A 23,626-nucleotide genomic window follows, 5' to 3' on the forward strand; every position below is an offset into this window, starting at 1 on the left:
ACACACATATAGACAGAAAAATGACTCCAGGGAGCATATATGTAACCAGAGAAGAGCTTCTCCATGGGCTGTCAGTCTGATACTCTTAGAAACGCTGGGGTAACCTAAAACTATCAGATACCAAAAGTATCTTTAAGATCCCATTCCAATGAATCGCTGGAGAATTCGGCACTCCTTACTACTCTTAACAACTCCCCAGTGCATTTTTTTGGCTTGTTTCATTTTAATTGAAAGACGGATTCTCCTCTCTCCTCTCTTTCCCATCTTTCCAAGCTCCTGTTCAGATATACTTTTATTTCATCTGTGCAGAACGCTTTGGAAATGTTGCCTTCCAAATTTTTGACCTGGCTTTTTTTACTTTTTTTTTGTGTGTGTGCATTTTTTAAAAATGCCTTTAGTCTCTCATGCATTAGCTATTTTGGCCTACCGTGTAGGATTCCCACCACCACCACCCTTTCTTTGCAAACTCTAAAGCATGTTACTTGGAAACAGCCAAAGCTTAAATTCCTCTATTTTCCACAAAGTGAGACATTGTTGAGGGGAGGAGGAGGAGGATGGAGAGGGAGAGGCGCGTTAGGCATTCTTTGATATGTGCGTTTGTGCGTATGTTAAATTGGTAGCATTTGCAAACCGAAGCGGGGGTGGGGGGGGGGAAACAAACCCAGTACGAGTCGCACGTCCTGAGCAGGAAAGGTGAAAGTTTCTCGATTATCCTTAAGGGAAGACTCGTGTATTTTTTTTAAAAAAAAACAAAGTTGACATATATTCCCCCTCCTTTCTCCTCGCCTACCCCCCCACCCCCCCACCCCCGACTTCTAAGACCCAATTGGTTGTGATGGACCATCTCGGGGTGACCATTTCGCGTCCCGTTCAGCTCGCTTGTAGGAAGCAATAGGTGGTGATGTAATAGGTATCAAGGCCCGCTGGACATATAAATGTCGTGGTTTCGGGGGAGAAGGGCCGTGAGAGCGAGCGCGCAGAGCAGGTCCCCGTTTGACGGGAGCGGAGATCAAGTTCAGAAGAAGCTGCCGCGGGCGGACTCGATCTTTTCGCTGCCAGCCCGCCCCACCGGCTCGCGCACCGGATTCCGCTTCCATGAGATCTAAACAGGGGTTCTCCAGTTCCACGGGGTGCTGAGTTACTTTCCCCCCCCTCCCACACACACACACGAAATTATATATATATATATATATATTATATTATAATATTATATTATATTGTAATACATATATATGCACATATTTGTCTGTTTGTGTTTGTTTGGTTGTTTGTTTGTTTGTCTTCCCTGCACCCACCCCCACCCCCGCTCTTTGGGATCCAAGTCCGGGGCAGGAGTTTCGCCGGAGAAGGGTATTTTTAGCCGCTTGCCTCCCCTGGAACCACGTGTGCTGCCAGCGCTCTCTCTCAGGATGACTGGTCCCTGCCCGGCCTGCTGGCCAGCCTTGCTCCTGGGACTGCTGTCGCCCTGGCTGGCGGGGCGCTGCATGCCGGTCTTCGCCCAGCAGTACAACGAGAGCCTGGAGTGGCGCTGGGAGACTCTCTTCTCGCGCTCCATGGCCAGGCTTCCCCCGGGGGAAAGGCATTTGCTCAGTCGGGACGGGGACTATCTGCTGGGCATCAAGAGGCTGCGGCGCCTCTACTGCAACGTCGGCATCGGGTTTCACATCCAGGTCCTGCCGGACAGCCGGATCAACGGGATCCACGATGAAAATCGATACAGTAAGTCGGGGCGGCGCCCCGTGCGCCTTTGCCCACCTGCATCCGCTCCGCTGAGACGACCCCAGAAGGGGCTCGCTAATTTATTTATTTTTTTTAATTTTAATTCCATTTATATCCCGCCCTTCTCCGAAGACTCAGGGCGGCTTACAAGCTTAGCAGTAGCCTTCATTCTATGTATATGCCTGCTTATTAGGGCTTTCACACACACACACACCCAAGCGGCATTATTACAAAGTCAGCTTAATTGCCCCCAACAATCTGGGTCCTCATTTTGGATCCTAAGGCGGGGAAAGGGGCGAGGGAGTCGCTTCTTGTGCCCCGGGAAGCTGCCTTCTGGTCGCGGTGGACGGAGGAAGGCTCTCGGGGCGCGGACGATCGAGCCCGTCGCTCCGCTGCGCCAACGCCTGGCTGAGACGCGCTCGCCTAGGAGGAAAGCCCCGCGCCCCCTTTTTCAGGGCAAGGCGCCAAACCTCTCCCCTTTCCCCGCTTCAGGCAAGCAGCAGCCAGGGTCAGAGCCGAACTCGAGCTCGGAAGGCAGAAGGACCGAGGGGGAGCTGCAGAAAAGCAGCCTCGGCTGCGGCAGGGGAACGAAAGGGTTAAACGCGGTGGAAAGCCCAGGTAGACCAAACGCGGAGAAACCCGAAAAGGCCAGATAGGTTGGTGGTCGGATGCCTTTTTCTCCCGCGTGTTCTTGGCTTTTGCGGTGAGCTGCCAGGTAAGTCGGCGGGCGTCAGGCGAGGGATCCTGCATGGCGTTTTCCCGCTCTTTTTTTTTCCTGCGCAGAAGGGATGGGGTTGGGTCTGAAGAGAAACGCAATGTGTGCGAAGGAGTGAAGGGATTATCTCGCGGTCTCTCGGGAATAAATAAGAGCTGCGATCAAAAAGCAAAGGGAACCTGGTTTTTTTGGGGGTGGTGGGGGTGGTGGGGGTGGTGGTCCTCGAGATGGCCGAGGAAAACTGGGAAAGGTGGATTCTTGGAATAGAGTAGCCATTTATTACAGCAGAGAGAGCTATGGCTCAGCTGAAACGGTAGCCAAGTACGCTTGCTGTGCCAAGGAGTGTGGTATCCTCTTCGAAAGTGAGATTTCCCGATTTTCTGTTGGGTGATTGGACTTCACTGGCTGCTCCTTGTGCAGTTCAGCCCAAGAACAGAAGCAGAGTCACTTAGCCCTGCCCCAGAAGTTCCACCAACCTGACCTTGTCCTCGAGGTTAATCAATTTAAAGCAGGACTTTATTTTTTTTTACTTTCTAAAGAAAATTAGACATTTTTCCTTAACAGCCTAGCTTTGGTTATGGGAAGCAGCTATTCTTAAACCCCACCCTGCTTTTGCCACAGGCTGATGAGTAGTTAATTTGGGAGTCAAGATCCCAAGCAGCTAGGATAGTTTAAAAGCATCTGTTCGTGACTTAACCCCATGGCCCCATAGCTCTAATTCTAACTAACACCCAACTGAAACAATAGGACTGGGAGGAGGGGTTAAAGACTGCACCATGACAAACGTTTCATGTGTCCTAAAACATGCCAGTTACTTATTTTAAGCTGGGCAAGGTGGGGGATCTCTGCTAGCTCTTCAATCACAGCAGAAGGAGGACCTGAAGCATTTGCAAGCCAGCTATGTCAGACTCCAGCATCCCTTGTTACTAGCACTGCCAGCAGATTCATTTGTAGTTCCACCTATCTGGGAATTGCTAGATTGAGAAGGCTGTTTTTAAGCACTTTCTAAAAGGAATTATAGCAGGCAGTACATTGGCTGAGTTGGGCTGGAAGAGCCATTAATGAACATGCTAAGGAGTTAAACTAGATGACATTCATTCATTCATCCATTCATTCATTTATTCAAAAATTAAAATGTTATGTGTTATATAATTATAAAAAAAATTAAGGGGGCAGGAATAATTAAAGCCTATTAAAAATTAGTTGGCAAAGGGAGGGCTCTCATGGCAACAATCAACCACAGGATTGTGTGCTCTGCAACTTTATTGAGGCAAGAGACTGTAGAGCAATATGTTGGGCATATCCTGAGCAGGGCTAGCTACTGGTCTGTATGACAGCCATTTTATAGAGATGTGTTATCATATGGAAAGTTGTCTGTGGAGAGTAGTTTGCTTATGTCGATACAATATACTCCTATTTTTGGGAGGGGGAAAAGAAATCAGTGATAACATTTGCATAATTCTCTATGGAAGTATGAGTAGGCTAAATTCATCCATTGTGTTAAGGAGGGGTATGTTTTGTCTCAATGTGTGAACCCACTTAGTGGTGGTTTGCAAATCATGATTTACAGTCAACATGCTTGAACCAGCCAGTTGTGGTTCACTTAATAAAACCTGATTGGACAATTCTGACAAGAACGCATAATGTGTTTTTACAGCCTTCAGATTGCTTCTTTGCACACATATCAAAAATCTCACAGAGTTTCTCATTGTTGTGAAGTGGCAAAGCACATATAGTATATAAACATAAAATATGTGGAACATAGTTAGTAATCAAAGAATAACCGGAAATTCTTCCCCTCAAAATTGCAATATCATGGAAATAGTAACATGTGGATCCCAGCTAAATGAGTAGTCAGTTCTGCACATCTTTATCCCACCCATTGCCACTCCCTACCAAAATGAGCTTGTCCCTGTTGGTACAATTTGAGAATCAAGTCAGTGAGAAGGGCCACACAAAACAAGAGGGTAGGAGATGGTTGACAATTACAGTACAAAGAAAATGGATGGTTTGGTTACTCAGAAGTGGTCATTACCTCCATTCTGTTAATTCCACCAGAACTGAACCAATATCATGGAAGGTCCTTGCTTATTCCATCACAAGTGACATTTAGTCTCAAGTTTCGGCAAGTTAGTTGTACATCATTCAATACCCAAATTTACACAGTGTTCTAGGAGAAAATTGTGCCAACAATATTCCATGTAAATATTTTATAATATGCGGGGGATTAAAAAAGACCTCCCACAGATAGCGAGATGGCAATATGGCAACTTGGGTAGCAGCCACAACAACTCTTAAGCATTATGAGTAAGCTGATGGGAAACAAAGCTTTCAATGCTTCAACCATTTATTCTAAGCTTGAGTGAATCAATCATCTGCAGGGAAGTTTTGAAAAGATTGGTGAAAAAGAACAATTGGTGAGACTGGCAATGGTTTTGGACTGGACCTACTGTTGGGGCTGGATGGTCCAACCCGTAAGATGGAGATTGCCCATTTCTGTTCTAGAGTAACCTGAAGCTCAGTGGAACTTTTCGGAATCTTAATAGCTCGATGTTTGCTTTCTAATATAGGTGTCTACACAGCCATAATACAAGATGTACATAAATATTCCTAAATTTTTTAAATAGCTGTTGCATGCCACAAGAGTAACCCTACTGGTATGGTTCTATTGACATATCTTAAAAAGTAATAGAATTAGTAGGATATTCTTTATTCAAATGGTTTATGATTGCATGTAATTCTATATTCATATCCTGATATTTTCTAATGCATTCTTCTTCTCTTAAAGGTTTGCTGGAAATCTCTCCAGTGGAACGAGGAGTGGTTAGCCTTTTTGGTGTTAAAAGTGGACTTTTTGTAGCAATGAACAGCAAAGGCAAACTCTATGGATCTGTAAGTAGCAGTTATGAAGGTGTTCAGCTAAAGACTTTTAGTCACCTTTTAAAAATAATGTGTATCAATGGTATTTTTATTTGATGAACACAATTGGCACTACAAGAAAGACAACTGTGTTTTAATATTGCAGGCTTTTAGTAGATAGATTAAATTGTTTGCTAAACCACTAAGAGGATAATTCTTTGATTGTCCCAGATGTGGACATTACAAATAGCTGTAGGAAATAAAGGGTACTTTATGATTAAAACATTTCTGTATTTGTAGGAGAAAATCACATTATCTGATAATCAAGAAAATGCTGTTTAATATAGACATATATTTCCAAGTATTGCAGTCACCTAATTTGGGATGTCAAAGGATTGCACGTATGTGTGTACACATAGGTTTGTAAACTGTAAGATAGAATATTGCTCTGAGACATTCAATTCTTGTAATTTTCTGCAATCTTCCAAGGTATTTGGATTTGTGAGTTGTGGTGGTGAGGGGGCACGAAGGGAGGCTCAGCCAATCTCAGTGTATACCTGGTTGTACTTTGACAATAAAGATTCATTCATTCATTCTTACTACTTTTCTAATGGCTGTGCTGGGTTCAGAAGTTTGGGAGCTATAGTCCTAAAACAAATGGAATAGTTATTATGATTACTTTTTGTGTGTTTTATAACAGAATACGTTTTCCCCTTGTTCAATTTAAAGGGCAAAGTTTTGAGGGACTAGAAATGAAATGGCAAACACTAATAAAAAATAGGATGATGGGGTGTGGTGGTTTTTTTTTTGTTCTGCTACAAAGCTTTATAAGACATAATTTCTGGAATTTAGCCAACTGTGTCACTATGTGATAAAAGCTAAGCAGTAATTTATAACAAAACTCAAAAACTAATTACATATGGATATATTCATGCACTGCCTAGTGGAAGAAAAGGACAGTTTAACTATGAGGGTAACAGTATACTTTAGATTCCTTTATTCTATACTGAATTTGTTTGAATCTATAAATCTAGAGCAAAAATGGTTGGAGAGCCATTTCAATTCTTGTAGCCTATTTAGTTCCTAAAAATAACACCAGTCTTTTTTTTCCCTCCTTTGGTCATTTCCAGCTGTCTTTCTATTGTAGTCACTCTGTTTATATGAACTGATGCAGGCAGAGATTTTTGCCAAAGAAAGAGTGTTTTCTTACTGTCTTGTCTAAAAGAAAGCGAGACTAAATCTTAAAGGTGTAAAAGGCATTATACAGTCAGATAATTTAAGACTTTGGACCTAATAGTTTTCCATTATTCATATCAATTTGCCACCAATTATCATTTTCTTTCTGCATTTTCTATATACTTATCATTTTTAAATAGCTAATCAAAAGATACATCCTTTGTTCTGTGTCATTCATGCAGATCTATCTATCTATCTATCTATCTATCTATCTATCTATCTATCTATCTATCTATCTATCTATCTATCTATCATCTGTCTATCTATCAACTGTCTGTCTGTCTATCTATCATCTGTCTATCAACTGTCTGTCTGTCTATCATCTGTCTGTCTGTCTGTCTATCTATCTATCTATCTATCTATCTATCTATCTATCTATCTATCTATCTATCTATCTATCTATCTATCTATCTAGAATTAAGGTGTGTTTTGTTCCCTTCAGTTTGGGGCCAATAACAGAAAAACAATGCAAGACATTGTTTTTAAATACATTTTTGTTTTATTTGCTTAATAAAATAAAATGAGGTGGGCAAACTGTCTACTATCTACAGTAGTGGCCAAAATTATAAAAAATACCTTTTGGGAAAAGTGTACAGTAGAAATGCCACCTTTGGTTAAATTTCCACCAATTTTTCTTCTAATTTCTTTATAACTGTAGCCTTGTTCACTTAATAATACTATTTTACATTGCTTTCTGGGCAACCAATCAATACTTTAATTTTATTATGTTTTACAAGCTCACTAAATGAAAGGAAAAAAATAACCCAACCAACTTGATAGCAATCACATAATATACTGACAAATGTCCTCCTCTCAGCTTCAATACATGACATCAATAACTGAATCCTACTGTGATCTGATTGGCTCATTGCCAAAACAAGATGACACCTGATTGGCTCTCTAAACACTCATGCTCATTGGTTACAATCAGATGAAGGAAAGCTATCTGATATCAACCTAAGCAAGTTGTGCCTCCTTTTTCTGGTTATTTGGCTATAACATTTCATAGAATACAGCGCAGATAATTGAACAAACTATGTTGCATTACATTGTTGATTAAATTATCTTTCCATTGATATATAATTTTATGGTACTACTAAAAAAAAGTGGTGTTATTAGCCATCAAACCTCAAAAATACACTTTCCGCAAAAGGTTTCCACAATTTTGGCCACTACTGTATCTATCTAATCTAATCCTTCAGTTTCATTTAGAGAAAGTTGTTTTGTGTATTACAGCCTGAAGATATTACCCAAAGGCACTTTATTCTAAGATGGCAAACTTTTATTTAAGGCTCAGTATAAATAGTCATTGGACTGCATTCCAAACAAACAAACAAACTAACAATCTGAAATACAGGCAGAAAAAAAAAGAGATTAAGGAAAGTTTCAAATGGTGGTAGACGATAATGGCTTGCCTTATTTTCTTACACTATCTCCCTCAAGCCAAAGGAATCATCTATGTCAAGTCCTTTGGTTGTGGTATTTTGGATTACAACACAGTAATTAAACAATGGCAAATACCTGGTACTTGATGAGTTAGGTTTCCTTTATATAGGGAGCAAAAGAAAGCAGCATAGTAGACCCATAATACTATTCTTTCTTGTAGCTCTGCTAACTGCCATTGGACAGCTTATGTCAAAAAGTAGATAAAGTTAATTAGTTAATTAGCCATTGGATAATTTTTAGAATAATATAAGAATAATCATAACTTATATTAATCATAGGGACATGGTGGCTCAGTGGGTTAGGACGCTGAGCTTGTCGATCAGAAGATTGGCAGTTTGGCGGGTCGAATCTCGAGTGCCGTGTAACAGAGTGAGCACCTGTTACTCGTCCCAGCTTCTGCCAACCTAGCAGTTCAAAAGAACGTAAAAATGCAAGTAGAAAAATAGGGACCACTACGGTGGGAAGGTAACAGCGTTCCGTGCGCCTTTGGCGTCTAGTCATGCCGGCCACATGACCACGGAGATGTCCTCGGACAAGCGCTGGCTCTTTGGCTTTGAAACGGAGATGAGCACCGGCCCCTAGAGTTGGAAATGACTAGCACGCATGTGCGTGGGAACATTTACCTTTTACTATATTAATCATAATTTATATTAATCAGTAGGTGAGTGCTTAAGACTGATTTGCCACGTTTGACCCTTAAACAGCATTGCTGTTTTCTTTGTATGGGTATGCTTTATTCTGTGAATGGGGAAAGAATGTTCAGCAGTATGCAGTTCAGTTATGAGAAATATAATTTCTGTACTCAGAAAAACCAGATGCGCAGGTACAAATCTGGTGGTACCTGGCTTGGTAAGATGAAACTGATCATCCTGGTAGAGCACAGGTTAAACATGAGCCAGCAGCACATTGCAGCTGCCAAAAGAGCCAATGAAACGCAGCAGAAGTATAGTACTGAGAACACAGGAAAGGATATTTGTGTTCTCTGCTGCGCTGGACAGCCCACACTTGAAATACTGTGTTCAGATTCAGTCACTGCAATACAAGAAAGCTATTGATGAAATGAAGAAAATGCAGAGAGGAGCATGTGGAAAAAACAGTTACAGGAAATGGATACATTTAACTAAAGAAGAAAAAAAATACGGGGAGAAATGAGAGCAACCTTTTAATACTTGAGAGTCAATGTATAAGGGAGATACTCCAGAGAACCCCAGGGTAGAAGCTTTACAGAAAAATAGTCAAACCTGGAAAGTGGAGGAATTTCCTGGTGGCAAGAACTATTAAGCAACCTGCCTTCTGGAGTCATAGGTGATGTACCATTACAGGTTTTCAAGGTAAAGGTGCAATGCCATTTGTCTGGGATAATATGAGGATAGCTGCCCTGGGCAGGGGGCTGCACCCAGAAAACTTCCAAGGTCCCCATCAACCATGGGATTCAATGATGATGCATCCATATCCAAAAGCTTACCTTGTGGAATATAGCAGTGGAAGAATCTTGGATACTTACTGTATATTGCTAGAGATGCTGACCAGAATAAGCAAATTTCTATACTGTATAAAAAAGTGGTTGTTTTTTATTCATGCGTATAAGGCAGCACTGACATACATGAAAAGTACTGGTGACATAACAATTGCTCTTCTTCTGGAAACAAGCAATCGCTTTATAAATCCCTTGTTTTTGTCCATTTCGTCCATTTTTATTTGAGACGCAGTGGCTCAGTGGGTTAGGATGCTGAGCTTGTCGATCAGAAGATTGGCAGTTTGGCGGGTCGAATCCCGAGTGCCGCGTAACAGAGTGAGCGCCTGTTACTCGTCCCAGCTTCTGCCAACCTAGCAGTTCGAAAGCACGTAAAAATGCAAGTAGAAAAATAGGGACCACTACGGTGGGAAGGTAACAGTGCTCCGTGCGCCTTTGGCGTCTAGTCATGCCGGCCACATGACCACGGAGACGTCCTCGGACAAGCGCTGGCTCTTCGGCTTTGAAACGGAGATGAGCACCGGCCCCTAGAGTCGGAAACAACTAGCACGCATGTGCGGGGGAATCTTTACCTTTACCTTTACTAAGATTGGGTTCTTCCCTCCTGAAAGAGAAAAGCACAACTCACTGATATTTCTTACAAATAAATGTTCTTTCATATTTTTTTTTAATTTAAATGTTCTGCAGAGGAGGCAAGGCTATTGGGCGAGAAGAGAAAAGAAGGGAGTTGGAGTAAGGATAAAAACGGGAGAAAGAGAAGGCAGATAGAGAAAGTGAGATGAGGCCCGTTGAGAATAATTCAGAAAAAAGAACCTGATGGGAATATTTGGTAATGCCACCATGGAGGAATAGGTGAAGCTGAAAGAATTTGCTAGGATGGCCAAATTGACCTGTTTGAAGGCAATATCTATGTTTATTGGTGACTGGAAACTCCTTATGGACTTTAGCATAAAACAAAAAAAATGAACTTATGATCTATGGTTTTAATAATTAGCTAGACTAGATTATAGAAAGTAAATCATCTTGCTGTAACTTTAAAGAAAGGTAAATCTACAGCTGTAGTTACAACTCATAAAGATTGTAAATCACGTCTTTATATCTTTCTGGTTTCTTTTCCATTTTTCTACTACTTTTCTATTTTCTCTCATTTCTTTTTCCTTCTTACTTAATTGTAGTTTCTAATAATTTTTAGCCCTGTTTTAATTTTTTTAAATAAAACTATATTTTTAAAAGAGAGAAAAAAGAACTTGTTGCTCCAGCATATACTGTAGCTCCCCATAATTTTCTTGGAGAAAATATAGCACTCAGGAGATAGTTCTCTTGTCTTCTTCAAATCATCCTTAATATAACATAAAGATGTGTCCCTCCCCCTTCATTTTTAAGGCAGCTGCCTGAAGATTTTCCATGCTTGAAAATATCTGAGGGCTTTACTGCTCTCTGTGTAAGAGGAGACCTTCCCCTGTATAGAAAAGTATATGCTTCTACGTTCTTAAAACAGTCAATTCTCTGAGTTTAATATTAAAAGAGGGGAGGGGAAATCCTCTAACCTATGGAATATGTGTAAATAGTTGAGGCAAGGATGGATCTACCTACCCTGATCTTTGTAGAGTAGATTCCATAGACATTCTATGTTTTAAATTTTTAATTGAATATATGTAAGATCAATTAATAAAACATGCTTTCAGTTTATTTGTCTTTGAGTTTTAATTTTCATTCTGCATTATATCTGTATTATATTACTGTGAGCTTTAGGCACGTGCCAGCTTTAAAAGTTGGGGAGCCACTAAAAACAGTGGAATTACCTAGAATTTTTGAAGCAAATCCAAATTGACAGAAGGGGAGATGGATGGGAAAAAGAGAGAGAAGCTATAGGGCATGTACAGATTAGGTTGCCTTGAGCACTAATTTGAGTGGGAAGCAGGTAATAACGGTGTACATGTTTTGGGATTCAGCCATATTTAGCCCCTGAAAGCTGGGAAATGCATTCATAAAATTATTTTGAAATGTTATTCAGAATATGATGTGGATGGTTTATCCACAATCAGAAATAAAAGAGGGAATAATAATTGGTTGGGGGCAGGGCTTTTTTTCTCATAGAACGCTCAGAACGGAGTTCCGGCACCTTTTTTGGATGGAACCTTGTAGGGTAGGCAAGGCAGGCTGTATGACGTATGAGTTCCGACACTTTTTTCTTTTACAAAAAAGCACTGGTTGGGGGGGTATTGCAGTGTGTTACTGGGCTGCTTCAAGATTTTAGGAGTCTTCTTAATGTAGGGGCCTTGCCATTTGTGGAATGTCATCACTCTAGAGAAGCATAAAATTAGGCTGATAAATTCTGTTTGGAAAAATAATGCTGCTCTTAGTCCCAAGAGTTTAACCAATGTAGAGGAAGACAAAGTGCTGAATCTGGCTTAAGTGAACAGTTTTGGACTTCTCTTCTTATTATTCCAGATCAAGGAACGGGCAGGAAGATAAGTACATGTAGTCCTTGACTTATGACCACACTTGAGCCCAAAATCTCTGTTGCTAAACGGGACAGTTGTTAAATGAATTTTGCCTCATTTTACAATCTTGCCACAGTTGTTAAGTGAATCACTGCAATTGTTAGCAACATGGTTGTTAAGTGAATTTGGCTTCTCCATTGACTTTGCTTGTCAGAACTTTGCAAAAGGTGATCACATGACCCTGAGCCATTGCAACCGTCATAAAGATGAGTCAGTTGCCAAGTGTTTGAATTTTGATTACAAGATCATTGGGCTGCTGTAACAGCTGTGTGAAAAATGGTCATAAGTCACTTTTCAGTGTCGCTGTACAGTAACTTTGAACGGTTACTAAATGAACTGTTGTAAGTCAAGGACTACCTGTATGTTTGAGCAATTATCATTGTGAATTTTGATGAGAATTGACATAATCTGTACTGGCTGGTCTTGTGTGATTTGAAATATACAGTAACTGTTTCTCTGAACTCAATTTTTTTTCTCTCAAATACTAAAATGCAGGTCTTGATTGAAAAGAAATGTAAGAAGGCTGCATTTAAAAAGGAAAGTTTACATTTATACCAACTTCAATATGAATTTTTGTATACATGTTTGGGCAGTGTATACATTTTTTAAAAAAATGAAATCTATGTAGCAATGAACAGAGACAAAACTAACATTCGGCTAATTATAATTTGAGTAAAACAGACATTTATTTCTGTTGGAGAGTGATCTGCGTAACTAGAAAAGTATATTTCTGGGAAAAAGATAAAATCTTGCAGGATAAATACTGGGATGTATCTAGGAAGAGGAGATACTTGTGAAATTTGTGAAAACTGAGGATTTTAGAGAAACAAAGGAATGGAACCAAGGTGTGGGGTGTATATCTGTGTGTTTTTGTGTGTGTGTGTGTGTGTGTGTGTGTGAGAGAGAGAGAGAGAGAGAGAGAGAGAGAGAAATTAGAGAGAAATTATATATATAATTAAAAGCCTTGACAAATTCTTAACATATATATATATATATATATATATGTTAATATATATATAATATATATATAATATATATATATATATACTGTCTGATTTTAACTCTTTCATCATTTATGTAAGACGCTTCCCTACATCAAATTACCAAACTTGATGATTGATCAATCTAGGCCAGTATTGCTTTTCTTGATTAGACAAGATCCATCCTTAACCTATTGATGATACCAAAATTTCACTATGGTCTCTTTGGCAAATATTCCATCAATTATTCCATAATCAAAAAAAAATCTTTGAAGACTTAAATTCTCTAATTTTAAAATTTATTTGGCAAGGAAAGAAAGCTAGAATTAAATTGAAAATGTTACCAGAAGCTAAGGAAAATGGAGGTTTGGAAATTCAATTTTCCCATTTAATGAGGTCCTCGGATGGACTAGTAAATGTTGATCATAGTTTTTGTCTACCTCAGCCTTCTCCAATTCAATGTCTTCCATAAGTGTTGGATTACATTTTCTGGAAAGATGAAAGTTATGAGCCGAGGAGGCGCAGTAGTTAGAATGCAGTACTGCAGGCTACTTCTGCTGACTCCTGGCTGCCAGCAGTTTAGCAGTTCGAGTCTCACCGGCTCAAGGTTGACTCAGCCTTCCATCCTTTCGAGGTAGGTAAAATGAGGAGCCAGATTGTTGGGGGTAATATGCTGTCTCTGTAAACCGCTTAGAGAGAGGGCTGTAAAGCACTGTGAAGCGGTACATAAGTCTAAGTGCTATTGCTATTGCTATAGACCAGGGGTGTCAAACTCTCAACATCACGTGATGTGTCACGATGTTTCGTGACTTTTTTTCCATTTCCAGCAATGGGGTGGGTGTGGTTTCGCCATGATGCATCCGGTCCGTGGGCCGGCAGTTTGACATCCCTGCTATAGACTGTAAACTGGAAGGAACTAGGATGGAATAAAACCATCTGAAAGACTTTATGAAGCTAGAGTTGTATGATAAGGTTGAAAAGAGAACAAAAAAGAAGGCAAGTGCTCAGGTGTATTTTTCTTGTACATGTATACAAAGACATTTTCTATATCTAACTTCTCCCTTACTCTCACTATCCTCTTCCCTTCCTCTCCCACTCTCATTTCAGAGCCATTTTGGTGATGAGTGCAAATTCAAAGAGATTCTGCTGCCAAACAACTACAACGCCTATGAATCCCAGATCTATCCTGGGATGTATATGGCCCTGAGCAAAAATGGAAGAACCAAGAAAGGCAACAAAGTGTCTCCCACCATGACAGTGACACATTTTCTTCCCAGGATTTGAAAATTATCCCTTCAGAGCTACCTCAGGGCAGATGGAAAAGGCAAGGCCCAACTGGGAGAATGGAAGAGGGAGGGAGTGAAAATCTATGGTGCACTTTTCTTTGAGAGTTTTATGCAAGAGTAGATGTAACATATTTAAATTATTGATGTCTGTATATATTGCCAGAAAGTTATTTATAGTTCTGATGATTTTTAAAAAATTCCTAAAAGAAAAGAAATGAAAGAAAGATAGAACAGCCTTCCGCAAAACCAAACCTCCAACCTAAGCTATTCATTACACAGTGTAACAGTAGAAGACTCTTGCATTGTGGTTTATTTAATCTTATCTTTGTTTTGGGGTAAGTTATCACAGGTGTGCTGCTATTATGACTTTTTAAATGTGAAATCTGATTCCTATATGTGTTGCACTGTTCTGTGCATTGTACAATGTTTGTTAGTGGACATTAAATTGTTTTTTTTAAAGAAACACATTGTTTTTAGCCAGTTATGACTGACAGCAAAAGTTTTAGTCCATCCAAAAGAGGCTAGCCAAATCTTCCTCGGTTCTGATGCAAGCTTATAGGAACGTACAGCTTCTCCGATCTCCTTTTATGTAGTGTCCTTAGTTCATAGAAATGGTGTCAATTTACTTCTGCTACAGAAACTGCAGCATTGATGCACACCCTGTAATACTCTTTTTAGCTGTGCTACAGTTGAACTCTGAACCTTCCTGCAGTCAATCCCTCTGGGGCCTGTAGAGCAGAATCCACCTGGCAAAGTGGATTCTGGAAGTTGCACGGCAGGAGTTCATAGTGAATTGTGCTTAGATAGATCCTTTTAAACTTCTAGACTTAAATTTTCAGCATTGTGAGACTGAGGATTATCACGTTAGTATAAGGCAACATTTGGACATTTTTACTCACCGTTTAGCTTAGGTAGAGCGTGGTCATTTTCTTCTTTCAGCCAGTCACACTTGGGAATAGGTTACAGTGAATAACCTTTGCGTTAAAGACCACAAAACCATATTTTAAATGAAGTGATATTACAGGTAGTTCTTGACTGACAACCATGGTTGGCACTGGAACTTCTGTCGCTAAGCAATGCGATCATTAAGTGAGCCATCGTACGACTGCGTCCGATCTGACAACCTTTTTTTTTTGCCAGAGTCATTAAGTAAATCACACATTAAGAAAATCCAGTTTGACTTTGCTTGATGGAAGGCAGCTGGGAAGGTCACATATGGCAATCACATGACCCCAGGATGTGCATGCTGGTTGTCAAGAACCTGAATTACGATCACGTGACTGTTGGGATGCTGCAATATTCATAAAGGCAAGAACCCAGTTATAAGTCACAGTTGCTGTTAGAACTTGGAAAGGTTGCTAAACAAATGGTCCTAAATTAAGAACTACCAAATGCACGATTTTAGTAATATTTGAAAAATCTCTCCCTTTGGGGCCAGATTTCCACATAGTTGTAAGCCACTATTTTTCAGAAGTGCTATTCAAATGAGCATATTTGGCTCTTCCTTTCAATGAGCTGTCTAACAAACCAGGTGGTGTCATCTATGTTTTTTCTTTCTGCTGTGCATGTTGAATCAGGAACTGTCACGTTCTCTGAGTTCTTCTCAGATAGGAACAAGCCAAGGTTCCTGCTTCACTTATCACCATGAACAAACCGTGGACGACCTATTTTAATTTTGTTCACCTTCCTTTAAAATTTGTTAGCAACTGTTTCCATAAATGTTACAATATACCAAAAACCGGCTTATCATGCAATTCTGCAGTACAGAATCTGATCGCTAGTTGAAGTCAATCTTTTTCCGGCTGGGGTTGGAGGCAGATAAACATAGGTAAGGCTACTGAGGATTGCAGGGGAATAAACTATTTAGCCTTTTAAAAATGGAGGTTGCTTTTTAAATATGAAAAAGTATGTTAAACCTATTAGGGGTTTAATAGATCTGGTATATTTTTGTTTTGCTTAAAAAAAAAAGTGGGCAATCCGATCATCATAATTCAGTGGTTTCAACCATGCAGTCTTGGGCTGCAAAATAGGTGTATTTCTATGGTAGAAGTCCTGTCCAGCTACCAATGCCTTTGCCATAAGGATTCTTGCTGGGACATGATTTTTATAGCATGTCCCAATAGCAGTTCACTCCAAAGTAATAATAATAACTTTAATTAAACATTTGTACTGTAAATGGTTTATAGGTTGTAGTTTTCTCATTTCATTCCCTGAAATAATGATGCTTTAATATCTACCTCACTCAATTATTCTGGAAGCCAGTTTTTTTTTTTTTTACAAGACCAGCAGGGAAGGGGCGTTCATGTTTTCTCCTTACCCTGCTTATAATTCCAGTGTGGGAGGGGGGCATCCCAATCCCCCCTTTTTTCCATATGTAGTCAAAAGAATTCCAGATAGTGTTGGTTACATCCAATTTGAGCCTTGTCACGTTTGTGCTATCTTTACCCAGTGATTTACTTTTAGTAAGGATAATCATGGTGAAAATATTTGCAGACAGCTGTCAGGCTGCAGCACTATATGCTCATCCAGTAACCTTATATTTTTCTTTATATATTTTGTGAATGTAAACCATGTCTTTAAAGCAAAGAATGAACCAGCAGGTTTAAGAAGGATGATGGGGGGATGGAAAGGATGAGCAAAAAAGGAGGGTAACTCTTAGGCAAGGTTTAATGGTTTCTTTTAATGGAAGTAGGGCTTTGGAAGCTAATCATAGGCTTCATCTAACAGATATCTTGGAAACATTGCCTAGGGCTTTGTCACGTTGTAGAAGAAAGGTCTCAAAATCATAATGGGAGCTGAAGGCAGATATTGGTAAGGGCTTACCATGAAATGAGGCACTGGAATTATTAGGATAAGTACTCAGCTATCTGGAGATTAGAGACACCAACATAATATTTTGCTGCTATGCAGGTAGAGTACCTGCCGTGAAGATTTAGAAATGAACTCAGTGATTTTATCTGGGAAGGGCTACTTTAGACAACAACCCTTCACTTATTTCTATTTATTTCAATGGGATTTCTTTCAGTACATCTTTTTCCCCCACCTCACCTACCAAGCCTATTTGGAGCACTCCCAGATCAGGCACCTGATTACAATGTGTCTCATTCTTTGGCACAACAGAAGAATAGGAAGCTGACTTATATCAACTCTTGTTCTATCTAGCCTATTGGCTACCTTGGCTAGCAGTGCATCTCCTGAAATTGAGATCTTTCCTGTCATGAGCTAGATAGAATCCTATTAAGCAGAGCAGACATGAAGCTTAAAGGACTTTCTACTTAAAAAAACCAGATGCTCAGTCACTAAGCTTACTTTGATCCCACTCTTAATGTTCTACTAAAATATGTTCCCACATTTTACCACCCCTTTAAAAATTGGATGAGTATGTATGTCTGCTTGGGAGCCATTTGGGGAGACTGCAATTACTATATGGTGGAGTCAGCCTTTAAGTTCTTATTTCTGTTATGAGGAAGTCTGGTCAAGTTCCCCAGTCAGGTAAAAAGATAATTCATTAGGAGCATGGCCTCTGCTCTTTGCTTTGACTCTTTAAGACTCTCGAGGCTTGTCACTTGGCTATATTGCCCCATCATAAAAGAGATGGCTAGACCTATGACTGGAGAGAGATGTATGAAGGTCCTTTTGGATACATATTAGCAGAGAGAAAACAAGGCTTTGGGGATGTCATACTAAACCATGGTTTAGTGCAACATGCACGAGTATGCCCAAGGTTCAGACTTTGCTTCTCTTTGGTGCAGTTAAGAAGAACAGTGTAGAAACATCTGCTCTTAAACCATCCAGAGTTCTCTGTGAACTCTGAATTGGAAAGACTCTTGACCAAAGTTCAATAGCCGAGATAGGGCTGCGAAAGACTGTATCTCCACAGCGTTTGGAAAGTCCTTTTGAGAAGTGAAGACTGCAATAGTCAGGGTCATGATGCAAAGTAGGAGAGGCTTTGTCATGGATGTGGGCCTAGATAACATTCCCTAAGTGTTAGAGTAGACTTTTGGAGGGACAGGTGTATTCATTTAGTAAATGATGTTAACTCTAATTCAAGGCTTATAGTATAGCTTCCATATGCCTCCTTCCTTAAAATGATGGGAAATTATATCACTAGGTTGCAATAGTTGTAGTAAAAGAGGCTTCTGGGAGTCTGTGGCCTGCCAAGTTCCAATTCAGACCACGGTTTTGTTTTGGATTATCTCCTAACTCAGGTTTGTTTAAATGATTAACAACTGGATGTTAATTGTCCTTTAAATGGTGCACTGAAGGTCATATTTCAATAGTAGAAGGGAGGAGACAAGAGAGCTAAATTTTACTTAATTCAAATTATCATAATGTAATGAAATGTAATGAATATGAATTTTTCCAGTTTAACAATTTACCATGTTAATCACTATAATTTCATAACCATTTTAGAAGTATTTATGGGCCAAACTGCAAGCTTCTAGGGGCCATATATTCTCCTAATTTTTGGAGTTTTGTATTTGTGCTCCAAAGCAAAATTAGGATGAATTGGCCTTGAGCTTGGAGTCAGTGGCCTTAATGACCACAGATGGTTGAACATGTGTCCTTTGAGTCCTTTCTGCAGCCAAGTTGCAAGTGGAAGTGCCTCTAGATACACCTAGATTGGGTGTTAAAATGAAACATTGGCATATATTTATCATGTTAAATGCAGAGATTACTTGAATGCACAAGAATTGCCATTGTAGATCTTTATTTTATAGGGCAAATTCTAAGTGACCATGATTCCACATTCATTATCAAGTACAATGCCAATTTTATCCCTAATTTGATATGCTACGATTAACTAGTGAGTAAAGCAAATTTTAAGATCTATCCAACTCTTAAATTATCCGGAGAGAATAACTCATAGCTAGTATATTTCAAGATGTTTTAGCTTTACAGCCTGCATATCTTAGATCATTTATATGCTGCTTTGAATCAATATGCAGCATTTCTTCCAACCAGAAGTAATAACTCTGGTAATTACTTGGTGTACTTTGCTTGTAATAGAAAGGAAAGTGAAGCAAAGCCCGCTTCATCTTACTGGAGATTGCTATTTTTCTATCCTTTGATATTTCTCAGTCTCGGTCTCCTGTTCAATTTTTAAGTTTATACATAATTCACTTCAGGAATTATTACCCTAAGGTAACTTTTCATGTAAATGTATCCTTTTTCTACAGTAGTGATAGAAGCCATAGTAGATTGTGACCTTCTCTAGGGAATTCGGTACTGAAGAACTATAATCTTAAGGAATGTTTACATACTCGGTAAATTAAGTCATCATCAAAATTCCAAGGCAAGACAAAAATGAATTCAGCTTTCTTTCTTTTTTTAACATTCCTGTATTTGAAGAAAAAAGTGCTACTGTTATATACACATTACTTTATGAATGACTTGCATATATTTATGTACTGTATTAATGAAAGACCTGGGAGAATAAAGCTAATCAGCAGTGCCAATGGGAGTGAGACCAGAACTTAGGAATATGAATTTCCCTTTTGGAGATGTTTCATCATTACAAACGTCTATTAATTTGGATCTGGATACAAATGGGAATTGTCCATTTCTGCTGCTAGCCAGTAGAAGTATGCTGGAAACACCCAATATTGAGTTCAATAGGCATGGAGCCTGAAATGGACTCTTCACTAGAAGCGTTCCCAAAATGGCTACTTGAAACTTGAAAAAAGGGTCAATTTAAGGCCTGAATACTTCTGATGAAGTTGGAACAGTGTGCTTCAAGTTTGATTCTGGTTGTTTTAAGTTCAAAATAGTTTGAACTCAAGATGGTTTGCATATTTCTACAATACTTTCTCCCAGTGTCTTATTACCTTTCAGGCAAAAGCCTTGCTCTCTTTGAGTATGAGCAACTCACAGCAGAGACAGAAGTGGCAGAAATAAATCTCATGACCATGTTCCAAAACATTATTTTGAATTAAACATGATGCGTACAACTGGCTTTTACTGGTCTTTATTAAGTCCATCATTAAGTCCATCATGTAATATTTAACTTGAAAAGTGGAGAGATTGGGTAAGAAGAGAACTTTCCCCATTCCATTTCTCCTTCTTTTGAGTTTTTGAGTATTCAAAGAAAGCTTAGGAGAAAAATGAATCAATTCCAAGGGATAAGCACAATCATCCATCACAAGATGTGATGAGAGAACAGCAGGACCTGATTAGCTGCTGTTCATGCAAACATAAGTAAAATAAGTGCATACAATCCAGTCTTAAATAAATGAACTCAAGACAGAGTGATGCTAGAACATTTCTGTTCAGTGTGGGATATCTCTGTATCTTTTCTTTTATTCTCTCTCATTCTTTCTCTCCCTTTTTTAAATGTGTGGATATTTATATGCACAATGCATACATCTGAATACCCCAAATATTTATAGGTTTCCATAATAAGTGATACAGATCATAGGTGCATTTTAATCACATTTGTTTTCCTTTCAGTTGCCAAATGACGAACTCATCCTTAGTGTGGTCAGAGGTGGTTTATATTGTAATGTTCAGATAACATTGTAAAACTTTTATATCAATGTTATGAGATTTCATCATTTACCAAATCTGTCTGTAGTTTTATACAGGTGTTGTTCAATATTGTGGTGTATGTGCTGTGCACATTTAAATGCATAATAAATAGATACATGTTTACAATGGACATTGTGCATTTGCTTGATGTTCTTTCATCAACAGCTGAGGAAAAAAATATTTTGCACTTCAAAAATATTTAGTATTCTCATATGGTTGCTTTACTTCATGTAGAATCCAGTGTGGGCTTGTTCCAAAGTCAGTTTGAATGGAATTGATGGAATTAGTCTAATTGTAAGTAGACGTATCTGCACTGTTGGTTTCTAAAATGGTTCCCATTTGCACACTTATGTATTCAGTAGGTCCATTTGTTTAATGAAGAAAGATACAGACAATACAGCATTCTGTGCACTCATGCTGGCCACATGACCCTGGAAGTCTCTTCAGACAATGCTGGTTCCCTTGGCAAAGAAATAGAGATGAGCATCTCCCCCTACAGCTGGACATGACTGGAGAGGGGAAACAGTGGTGGGATTCAGCTGGTTTGCACCTGTTTGGCAGAACTGGTAGCTAATTTTCTGTTGCCCAGGTCCACAACTGACTTCTGGAAGCGGCATCCACACAGAGAACTGCTTGTTCACGTATTTGAATCTGACCACTGAGGGGAAACCTTTACCTTTGCCTTTACCTTTACATACAATTCATAACACAAAGCTTTGAACTACTATAAGGAATACACTAATATTCTCTCACTTTTTCTGCTTTGCTATTTCCTTAAATGCTTTAAACTTACAGGTAGAGTCTTTTAGGCCTTTTACATGACTGACATTGAGCAATATTATAAGCGTAAGAAATATGGCTAAACAGTAGTTTTATCTCAAAATACGCCATACAAATATTTTCATAAAAATTATAAAGAGATAGTAACAAATCAATTTCAGAGCTGTGCCATCTTATTTTAACAAGATTTGCACCTACAATATAAGCCTGAAAATGAAAATAATCTCCCCACCACCTCTCTAAATAAATTGGGTGTAAATTTGTAAAGATAAAGGGATATGCTAAATGTACAGTTATTTAGAATTAAAGTACCCTTTAGAAGAAAAAGTTAAAGCCCTTTCAGAATAGAATAGAATAGAATAGAATAGAATAGAATAGAATAGAATAGAATAGAATAGAATAGAATAGAATAGAATAGAATAGAATAGAATAGAATAGAATAGAATAGAATAGAATAGAATAACAGTCCATATAAGTAATAACTGAATTTATTAAACATCAGCTGAAGCCAAAGCAAGGTACATTATAGCAAATTTAATTTCAGTAGTGTTATGCTTTAGAACATTACAGCTAAACTTGGGGACTTAATCGCGGGGAGACAATTCTATTAACTGCCAATTCTTGCAATGGTTGCAGGCAGGGCTTTTTTTCTCATAGAATGCTCAGAACGGAGTTCCGGCACCTTTTTTGGATGGAACCTTGTAGGGTAGACAAGGCGGGTTGTATGACGTGTGAGTTCCGGCACCTTTTTCTGTTACAAAAAAAGCACTGGTTGCAGGAAATCTCAGCCAGATATTTAAATGAAACCAAATTTTGAATGAAACAATATAACTCTAATAAATAATAATAAAACTGTAATTAATAAATAATCTTACATCAGGGTGGGGTGACCTGGGGCTGTAAGACATATGATGGGATCATGACAACCCACAGAGTTCATACCACTGAAAACTGGAAGCACAAGTTCCTTTTAAAGGAGATAAAGCCAACATAAAGCCAAGATTGTGGTTGACAATATTCTGAATTATTTGCTTTTGCTTTCTTCCTAGGGAATGACTAGCCCAAACTCACCTATGGTCTCCTGCTTTCTAGCTTTTAACTACCACACTAAACAAGTTCTCACTATATATAATTATAGTTGTTAAATTGTTAAAGAGAATATTCCAGAGAAAACCAGAGGAAAGTGTATTAATTAAGATAAGATAGAAGAGATATGTAAAATGCATAGGACATTGCAAGATAACTTATCAGGTATCATTGCAAAGTTGACTCATTTCACATACAATAAATGAGAACAGAGGACAAGTCAGTTCATCAAGTATTTCTGTCATCAACTTAATTCAGAAATGGGATTCTGTACATGAACAAAAGTCCATTTCTTCCAACATGGCTGCTTTGCTCCACCATTAAAGGAAACACATTGGGAATTTTCCCTTCAAAAATCCCCCACCATTCAGGAATCCCCACTTCAAACATTTCCTAAATTGTGATCAACCAACACATGGTGCTATGAATTTTTTCCCCTGCCTTAATGCTGGAACCTGAGTGCATTCCATAACTAATGGAGGAGTTGGAACACGTTAAAGGAAAACTTTCTTCAGGCATTTGCTATTAAACTATAGGATTTGCTTCCACAAGATATAATGACTAAGATAACTTTAATGGGGTTTAGAATAATCATGGGGGGCACAATTATGAGTTATTCCTGGCCATGACAGCATCATATTATAGCCAGTTTCCATTTGAGTTGGGTAAGAAAGGACAATATGGAATATAGTGTAACCAAACAGATACAGCAACTTACACGAATAAGAATCTTGTAGGAAATTGTGACATTTGTGGATTGATGTCATCATATGCATGATATTTTAGCATCAGTGTGGTTTGTTGCAGACACCACTGCTGTCACAGTCGCATATTGCCCGGTAATGCCAGCTTTCACAAAATACAAGCACCGGATGACGTTTCCCTCCTCGTGTGCTCCAAGTTTCTGACAGGCATCTGGTTGGCCACTATAGGAATAAGAAGTTAGGTTAGAGGAAATGTTGGATTGATCCAGCAAGGCAATTCTTTATTATCTTGAGGAAAGGGAATACTTC

At 39.0% G+C, this 23,626-nt stretch overlaps 1 protein-coding gene across 1 annotated transcript; it reads left to right on the plus strand.

The window, feature by feature from the left end:
• Positions 1-1,409: 1,409 nt before the first annotated feature.
• On the plus strand, positions 1,410-14,217 carry FGF4 (fibroblast growth factor 4; the record flags this gene model as incomplete). The annotated part of the gene is made up of 3 exons (XM_081312851.1): positions 1,410-1,719; positions 5,223-5,326; positions 14,041-14,217. 3 exons carry the CDS (start codon positions 1,410-1,412, stop codon positions 14,215-14,217), a joined length of 591 nt encoding a protein of 196 aa, XP_081168977.1.
• Between the last annotated feature and the right edge of the window lie 9,409 nt (positions 14,218-23,626).

This window comes from Vipera berus (genome assembly GCF_964194415.1).
Source record: "Vipera berus genome assembly, chromosome: 1".
Taxonomy (NCBI): Eukaryota; Metazoa; Chordata; class Lepidosauria; order Squamata; family Viperidae; genus Vipera; species Vipera berus.